Here is a 9,942-nt window from a genome sequence, read left to right as displayed (position 1 = left end):
TCTAGCTAAACAAGCATTCAACACATATAGTGCAGGTAGAAGCCCATTGCATGGCTAAATTTAACAGCAGCCAGAGGTGAGACTTTATCTGCCAACAATAATATAAAGAACCGGTAGCAATAAAAAAGATCCGGTTCCAGACTTGCGTCTACTTCCGAATAAGTTACAGTGCAACTGAGCCCTAGAAGTCCAGCCAAAGTGTGGATATTATTAGCTCCATCCTTGTTCTGGTGTCATAGCAGAAAATGATGGGAGGTTTTCCCAGTGGAAACAAAGACATTGTTCTGGAGTAGGGAATGGTTAGAACATCAGCATCTGCATACACTTCGTCCAGCAGTGGTAAAACAGCTTTTTCACTCAGGACCATATCTGAGGGCATGCTGTTTTCGGGTATTAGATCCAGGGGTGGTAATGTGTTTACCCGGCACATTTCATTTTGATTGACTCTCAAATTTGACACCTGCACTGCAGCAAACTACATTACCTACTTTTTCCCCTTTCCTCACAAAGCAAATGTATCCCACCTTTTTCTCTCAAATATCTGGCAGGGGAAATGTATTGAGTTTGGGGGGTTGGGGGTGGGTTGCTGCATTAGACAGGTTACCTAAAACAAAGGGACTACAGGCCATTTCCGCCCTGGTTCTACAAATGCTGCTTGCCTGGTTGGTGTTCTGATCCTCTGCTTTTCAGACCTTCTGGATCACTGACCCAGAATGAGTTTATAGTTCAGGTGCTCAGTTAATTGTAATATAACTTGTCACACAATTATCTTCATTTTCATTTCAGGGATGTGACAGAATAAGTTCAGAAATGGGAGCTTCTATGTAAATGAACACGTGTTGTAAGATCTTCAGGCCCATTCACACCTAGAATAGTGTATGATTCTATGTGTGATTCTAAAATGAAAGTGATTTGTTGTCTTTAGCAATCAGATTTCCCATTTTAATTTAAAGAGCTTAAAGAAAAAGTAAACCCAAAAACGACCCAAAACAAAAAAATACACTTACCCACAGAAAAGTCGATCCGTCCGGGTCCCGCATCGCCCCAGTATCCGTCTTCAGGCCAGAGCGCTATGTGCCAACATTTTCTCTGTTTTTCTGGGTTTTTCTTGGTATGTCACCCAACGCAGGCACGAGATCAGGTGACCCAGGTGGGGAAAAGAACTTGCCCTTCTCACTGCGCATGCGTGAGATCGGCAATTTCTTTCCCTTTTGGTGAAAGGACTCGGGCATGCAGAGGGAGCACCCAAGAGCCTTCTGAGATGGGTGACGTAGGTATCCCGGAAGGCTCTGTGCTCCCATTCATTCGAGAATTAAGGGGGCCGTGCTGCTGGCCCCTATTAAAAAAGTAAAAGAAAGGTTGTTGCACACAAAAAAACACAGAAACAAACAGTATTTTTACCTTACATAAAAGGGTTGTCTGAGTAGGTATGCTTTAATGCTGGGATCTGATTATGACCATGGCATGCAAGTGCCTTGATGTTTGTGTTAAAAAAAAAAAAAATATATATATATACCGGTATATATCAAATCAAATGCTTTCTTATATTCCTAAAACAAGTGACACAAGGCTGCATTCACTAAGTTGTAATGCTTTTCATTGCAATACCAATCAGTGCTGAAAAGTGCAATTATTCTAAATAACTCATATAATATAAATGCATTATCGCTTAGTGAGCCGAGTTTACAGAATGTAGTTGCTGTAAGCAGCAGATTTGATTCTATATTCCCCATGTGATAGTGAGGAAGCAGTATGCTGATTGCTGGGATGGTTTATTTGGCATGTAAAACTAAGCCTGTTCTCATTATTTTCCCCTAATCAGCTTCTGTGCATCAAGCCTTCCACAGGAGAACCGCCCATCCCTGGGCCATGTGATAAGCTGACATCACGGTGACGTCACTGAATCTTTCTCTGCATGGGAACTAGACACCACCCTGCTCTCGCTGCCATTGGCTGGAGGAAGCCGAGAAAAAAAACCTTGCTGGAGAGAGAGACAGTGCAGAGCTCACTGCTGCTAGAGTTCTGCAGCTCAAACGTGACTTCCAACATTTGCTTTTTTATTTTATTATTATTATTATTATTTATGCATACCCTTTCACCCCTCTTTAGATGCAGCCACACCTAGTTCCTCTGATGACATTACTGTGCAAGATGTAGCTGCTGCTCACAAGCCAAAACCATGTTACATTTGTATTGAAGACTGTGAATACTAACAACAAAAAAAGAAGCACAGGGCGTCGTTTTCTTTTATATCTTTTCTTCTTAAGGCGATTACTAAAGGAAAAAAAAGCTCTCCACTATGATAATTTTATTAAAGTGATATTTTTCGTATGCATCGACCGGCTTGGCGTTTCTTCCCACAAAGGATTGCTTTCAAGGTGAATCCGTGGACGGGAGAACATACCGAACGTCGGATTACCTACCAGCTACTAGCACTCCACCAGCAGGATCGGGATTACCTGGCGTTTTGTGATCTTTTCCTATTTGTATCGGGGCTTTAATTCATGAGTCAATCGTTGTCTATTGCTAACCCTATCAGGAGATCAGAATGAGCAAGGAAAGGCCCAAGAGGAATATCATTCAGAAGAAATATGTAAGTAGAGCCGCTTCCATTGCCGTGTTATTGTTGTGCGTGGCAGCTTTCCAGGCGGACCTTTAAATGCCAAGGCTGAGTGTACCGACCCGGGGCTTTAACCCTTCCCTGGCAGATGGCAGCCTGGGATCACATGTAGCGCTCACCTCACATGACACAATCTGCAAGCCCGGATAGCCGGGCGAGACCCCCGTGATATGGCTGCGGAGGGGCAGATAAAAGCAGCCTGCGTTATGGCCATCGCTTCACACATCGTGTTACTGTCGGTGCATTGGTTTGCCAGGCTTGGGATTAAGTTTGAGATCCCTGGGCAGGCCCGGGGGACTTGCTAGGGTTTTCCTTTGTTTTGATGTCATCCGGTGTCTGGCTATGTTTAGAAAGCGCCGTTTCCGCACGATGCTGCTGCAGGTATAATGGCTGGGCCTTTGATGTGTGTGAGATGTGTATTATGTGTATTGTGTGTGTATGGGGCTGCAGGAAAATAAAGGCATCACACGCGATCATAAACTTCTTTCTTTGTCAAGCCGGATGCTGTACTTTCATGTGCCCGCATACTTCCATACAGCCCTGACAATACATCTGGGGTCGGCCCGGTTCCTTCTCTCTCACACACATATATATATATATCGGATCGTTTGCAAAGCCATCCGCATTGCAGAGGATCGCTTGGAATTGTGCATGACTTGTAAGTTTTAGCGCAGTTGCCGTGGCTGTCTTTGTTCGTTTTTATGGTTGCAGCGTCCCTTTGATGTGGCCCGCAGCCCGCATTGTGTTTTGGTGTTTGCAATCAAGGCAATGGGATAAATAAATACAAACTCGCATGTCTTGATGGCCGTGTAGCCCCCCTCCCCCCTCTTCTGTATTCGGTAAACTCGTGCCACCCTACAAGGAATCGTGTCGCAGAGATTCTGCCTGGCAACATCTCAACTCCCCCTAATGGGGGGGGGGTGGGGGTGGTGTTTGTTTGGAGGGGGGTGATGAGAAAGGAAGGGGGCGCAAGTAGGTGTACATGATGTGGATATCTGCGCTGAGCAGACCGTGGCCCATAAATCAGCCCCCTCCCTCCCACTTAGCAGCCACAAGCATGGCTGCTGTCTGCTGGCTGGCCTGGCCCCTTCTTCCCTCCTCCTCCTCCATCACATCCTGCCTCTCTACCCCGAGGAGATCAACAGGTTCCACTGGACGAGCAGCTTCAGCGGCAGCCATTGGCAGTGGGCGGACTGTGCAGGGAAGACCGAGCGCTCTCTGTGACATCACAATGCTCTTTCCATCTTCTGTGCCTCACAGTTCCATTCTGACGTCACACAGCAGAGAAGAGAGAGGGAGGAGGCAGTGGACCCGAGTGTGCACGTCACAGGGGAGGAGGGCTTTGCCCTGCAGGCACGGTGATAGGGGATGTGTATTGAAGTGATGGGGGGGAGGGCATTACGTCACAGCCTCTCCAGTCATGTGGGAGGCATGGTGCCAGTGCCAGGCATGTGCCATGCTACCAGCATGGAGGGGTCCTGTGCACTACATGCTGCATGACACTCATTACTAAACATGAGCTCACAGTGATAAGAGACAACCCAAGGTTAGCCAATGACACCAATACATTGCTACAAGAGGGCTATGGTAAATTGTAACAAGGATGAGAAACAAGGGGAATACATTTTCTAGAGCCACAGCTTGTTTTTAGTTTCAGACCCTGGTTCAGCCTGACCTTCCAGATGTTTGCATATAATGTATATGCAGAGCTGCACTTAGCAACAATATCTGTGCCTAACACATAAGGCTCAGGTGAGCAATGCATACTCAGAAAATGGATGGTTGGAACTAAAATTATATCTGAAGATATCAAGTTTCAGATAGATAAAGGAAGCATGAAAACTGCACCAGTTAGGTATTCACCCTCCTTGTTTGTCCTGCTGTGATCACTGCAACACACAAAATGTTGGAAAAGCCAACTTGTGGGACAAACAGAAGGTGAAAGGATATCCTCAACTGACCTATAAATTGGAAGGGATTTCCTCTCACCTGGAAAAGATGCCTTCGCTTACAGATGTGTCTCTAGGAAAGGGAAATCTCCCTATCGGGACAGAAAAATATCTTTCAGTGTAGATGCCTTTCTGGTGACCAATATATTGAAAGGGAAATCCTCGCACTTCCTGATGTGTAGGTAAAAACACTCTACAACTAATAATAAAGTCCAAAAATAAAAAAATGACTTTAGGACAGCAAGATAGTTATTTAGTTGTCATTGATGGGGTACGTCTTACTTGTAGACTCAATGAAAAAAAAAAAAAAAGTAAATGTAATACCCATAGCAAGAAAATGGATGTTTGTAACATATATATATATATTAGACTTTAGAAAGAAAACAAGTGGATAAAAGACAAAACAAATCTAAAAAACCAAATTTCCCATTCAGAACAAGTAATATATTCCAGTCTGTTAGTAGTATAGGTTCTCCGAAATTACTTTAAGTGAGCATGGTTATCATTTTTCTTTAGACATTTGGAATATTATTGGTATTGAGTGGACTGAATTCTGTCCAGGCCTGTGGTCTGGTTACCATTTTGTGTTTTAAATATGCTTAGTAAGTGTGGTTGCATTAACCACAAGTTAACTTTGTAAAATGTGCATTGTACACATATCCCAGGGCCAGTGAAATGAAATCCTGCCTTTTCTACATAATCCTGCTGAAAGAATTACATGAAACACATCACAAGCAGCCATCAGAAAGTTGGCTGTTATTTTATGTCATGTCTTCTCATATTTTACAAGTATAATTTAAAGTCAACCTGTTCCTTGCGCACAAAGGGCAAACCAATCTTCAACACAATTTGTTTTAGTCCTAGCGTTTATTGTCTTCTTACACTGCATGCATGGTGCATATTGGGGGGAGAGGGCAGCTAAGTAGGTTTAATTGCAGAAGGAACATTGCCTGTCCATTCTGCTTTATAAATCCTGCCTGCTCGCAGCTAATGAATGGAGAGGTAAAGTTACATGTTAAATACTGTTTTATGGAACAGTTTCCAGTCTGTCTATTACTAAGAAGTTTGCTGCCCTGATAAATTTGACCTTGCACATAGCTTTAAATAATATAAACAAAACACAAAATTGATTGACTGTTTTCCAATTTTGTTGGGGTCATGGCCTGTGATCGTGCATGTAGATGATTGTCTCCAGGTTTGGGGGTGGCTAAATTAGATTTTGTGTAATGTCTATATTTCCTCATTCTCCCAAAGTGTTAATAAACAATTTGTGGTAAATGTTAAGATGTCATTGTGCATATTTGTATTTCAACAATGGCCCACACCTTATAAATAATACAATAAAACACAAAAGAAATGTTGTTATGCTTGGTTTATCATTATTGACAAAATACAAACAAGCAGCCAAATAAATGTGTATTGTGTATCATGTTTCCATAGATTACTATGTTCATAAGGTTGTGGGAAGCTGCTGAAATATTTTTTTTAATGGTACAGTGACCCTGCATGTAAAAGCAGTTTCATTTCAAGTCTATGGAGATGGTTTGGGTGGCACAATAGCTTCTGGACGCTTTATGTAGTGTTAAAAAACACATGGCAACGCCATCCAAAGCAAATGCCTGAGAAAAAAACAAACCCATTCATTCACCTTTTTTAGTAAGTGGATAAAAATGGTTCACCACACAGTAACATTTAAAATGTGCTAGAGTGAATTCATCCTAAGTATTTTTATTTGGAAATGGTTCACCAAAAAGTGATACTCGTAAAGTTTAAGGGATGACCCTTCCATTGCCTACTTTTATATTTGGGGGAATTGGTTACCTTTTTAAAGAACGGAAATATTGGGGACTGTTTACCTCTACTTCTGAAAAAGTTAGTTTATGGTTAATGACCCGGAACAAGCCTGCTGATGGGGAAAGTCAGGGAAGTTAAAAGTTGTCATCTCTCCCCTAGATCCAGGTCAGTGACACTAATAGGACGCCTGCCAACATGGTGGCATCCCTAAAAAGTAGCACAGAGCAATGCCAGGTTTACCTCTCCAGCATCCACCTGAAATTTGAAATATGGTCTGATTGAACTGAAATTCTAATGCAGGGGTTAATGCAGCTACAACCAAGTATTGTTGTTATGACTTCCATCCATCTTCCAATGGTTTGCTTAAAATGAACATTGATTGCTTGACTCTGTATTGCTTTCTGCTGTTATGCAGCTCAATCCAACAATGGGTCCAATCTCCTCCCCTTTGCTTCGCTGGATCTTTTACTGTGTTGTTTCTCTCTGTTCACTATTCTTGGCTTATCACTTTGTTGCTTAGTTTGTCTAGTGCAGGAATGCCTTTTTATGATTTTTATTGTCTCCATACTGGTATTTATATTGTTTTGCTTCTGCTAATGTTTAGTCATGTTCCCCAACTTTCATTTTGTGCTCAAAGAAATAAGCATAGCAGCCGCTGTCTGCTAGTTCTTCCAGCTGTTCCATTATTCATTTTGCTTCTCCCTTCCCCCAGTTGCTAATTCTGCTAGGCCTCTCATGCTGGCACCTGTTTCTTACTATTTCAGATAAGACACTTTGGTGGATTTCATAGTGGTGCATCTGCATTTCTGATACTTGCATAACGTGTAATCTAATTTACTTCCTGGAAAGTAATGGTATAGAAGCAACAAGCTAAAATATTATTAGGCTCATACTAGGGCCAATGTACACTCATGGTTGTGGAGATAACAAGCAAGACACAAGCACACGGCGCCTGGATGCCTCAGTGGCTAGCGCTCTCATTTTGCAGAACTAGGGTTTCAGGTTCAAATCTTGGCCAGGGCACTGTCTTGCATGGAGTTTGTATGTTCTCCCCATGTTTGGGTGGCTTTCCTACCACATACCAAAAAACATGTTTAACTGGCTTCCCCAAAAATGAACCCCAGACTTTGTTAGGGATATTATATTGTTAGATCCTCTGTTAGTGGAGAGTTGAGACTACTTATTCTAAAGGTAACATTTTGAGTTTACCTTCTCCACAACATGACTACAAGCTGCACGTAATCTTTGATCTTTACTTCAAGTTCAGCTGGCGTTACACTTCATCATAATATTCTCCGTAAGGTACTTATATGAGGGGTCTGTGACCCCTGGAAACATATTGTGGGTAATCTTCTAGAGGCAATTTGCTTCTGGTTATGGATATCCCTTCCTGTGATTATTGCACATTAAAAGATGCTGTATAATTCATGCTACCTATTCCAGTGAGGAACATGACCTTGGTGGGATGAAAGGGCAATCATGTTTACACTTACCACATTTATGTAATAAAAGCACTTACCTAATCTAACTAACCAATATCCAGATCCATGTATCAAGTCAGGTATGTTTGTGCACATCAGAGTTTTTAGTAGATGTAAAAGGGATCATTGTAATGTGAGACTTGAACAAGATATTGTTTTTCCCATGATTGAAGAGTTAAGTGAATCTTTAGCCAATTTCTTCAGTAAATTAGCCTGTCATGTAGTAAAGGAGTGGGTTCATCTTATAAATGCCATCCATTTTACAGGATATATTATTCAGTGCTGAAAATGTATTTATCAGATATCATGGTCCAGTACTTTGACTTTAAAATGTTGTTTGCTAGACTTTCCATAGTTCAGATTCCATGTTAACAGATTCTAGAAGAGGATATTGCTGAGTGAAAGCACACATTTTTTCTGTCACTTTAAATTAAGTCTTTAACAGGAGTACATAGATGTGAATCTTCTTAGAAGGGCTTATTGAGAATAGAAGGTATAATATCTAGAAGTAATTGAAATATTTGTAGTGTGCATTATTAACCTGTGAGCACATACATGAAAGCCTGCACTACTATAATAGACTAATATATATTTGTAACTTAGTTAAAACATTTCTGCCTGTGAATTTTTTTGATGAGGTGGTATTACTGACTTGAAAGGATCAATGTGAAGGAAAGAAATTTTAGGTAAACTCCACTGACAGACTACTTAAAGCTTTTGCTCATAGTGAGACTTGTACCAGTCAGCATCTCAGGTTGTAGGAAACAAAACATCAATCACACGTCACAATTGTGGTTATTCAGGGCCATGATACATTTCAGCCCATAGGCTTTTGTTTTTGTAAAGCAGAAGAAAAATAGAAAATAGCATGAAGTGGAAATATACTTTGTTCTATACATGGAAACTGTATACAAAAATATCACCTGTCTTTGCCTATTCATTTTCTGTACTTACCGAACATTGTGAAAAATGTGGTTAGAAGACCAGTCACTACCTATTTATTTATAGGCTTGGTCATACAGAAGGATTTTAACAGGTTAGAAGTCCTTGAAGGGCATGGGAATAAAGTTATTTCTTTCAACATGACATTGTTTTTATGAGCAAGATAAAAAGGGGGCCTAGATCACAGCTAGCTGCACATCATATGGTTTATAAAGAGTATTATTCTGAAGAAAAACAGAGTATTGAAATATTGGTATAGGGTATGTGGCAACATTCACCTACAGTACATATATGTAATATTATTTTTACAGAATTCTTGAACAAACTCAACATTACAATAAAATGTTTATAAAATTCGCTTCCATGCCATCCCACATTTTATATTCTTTTAAAGTTTATCTACCTCCTCACTTTCTCTTGTTCTGTGCCAACACCCCTCCACCGATCGATGTACAACACTATCCCACCAATCATACTATTGAAAAACCAGGTTTGCACCTACAAAAATGCATAAAGCTCTTTCATGGGTAATCCTAAAAATGGCGAGAAAGTGAGAGTGGTTCATCGAGAAAGTTAAGTCTTCTTCTGCAGCATTAACACAGCTGTATAATGATGAGTTACAAGGCTAACATAAAATTATACAGATGTTCTGGGACAGAACTATATAAAAGAAAAACTTCCCCTCTCCTCCTCTCTAAAACGTAGGGGGGAGGACTTCTGTAGTGTTCAGAAATCTCTATGAACAATGTTTCTATTACAGGAGCAATTGAATGCACAAGACCAGGATCAACAGTCCATCAGCAAATACTTTCTGTGTTAAGTTATGCGAAAGCTACAAAAAAAGCTTTGTTCATGATTTGTTCCTATACTTTTTTTTAAAGGATTATTAGTGAAAGGGCCTTAGCAGCCTCAGTGCTATCTTGCAAGTGGTAGCGAGTGCCCTGTTGCATTGTACAGTTTGTGTGCAGTGTTGCCAATCTGCTTTGGCAATACCATTATTTGTGCCATGCTGTGCCTACAAGTTGTAAACCATGCCAGAGGAGGCTGTCGCATGTAGTCTGCACACTGCAATAGGGCAGTTGATGGTGTAATGAAATGCATAGTTTACTGTTTGTAAAAAAAAAAAAAAAAAACAAAAAAAAAAAACTCTGATTTT

General features: G+C 40.9%; 1 protein-coding gene across 3 annotated transcripts in view; it reads left to right on the top strand.

Annotated features, from left to right (window-relative positions):
- The first annotated feature begins 1,933 nt into the window (after window positions 1-1,933).
- JARID2 (jumonji and AT-rich interaction domain containing 2) overlaps window positions 1,934-9,942 on the top strand; it is a 92,080-nt gene continuing 84,071 nt past the window's right edge. The window contains exon 1 of one of the 3 annotated variants that reach the window (XM_072411666.1): window positions 1,934-2,593. In XM_072411666.1, the coding sequence (XP_072267767.1) occupies window positions 2,549-2,593 (45 nt within the window). In that variant the 5' untranslated portion in view covers window positions 1,934-2,548. Of the gene's footprint in view, window positions 2,594-3,787; window positions 3,974-9,942 lie in introns of those variants that run through there. The other 2 variants (XM_072411668.1, XM_072411667.1) reach the window with 2 other exon arrangements.

The sequence above is a fragment of the Pyxicephalus adspersus genome, chromosome 5 (genome assembly GCF_032062135.1).
Source record: "Pyxicephalus adspersus chromosome 5, UCB_Pads_2.0, whole genome shotgun sequence".
Lineage (NCBI taxonomy): Eukaryota > Metazoa > Chordata > Amphibia > Anura > Pyxicephalidae > Pyxicephalus > Pyxicephalus adspersus.
This window is presented reverse-complemented; position numbering and strand designations above follow the sequence as displayed.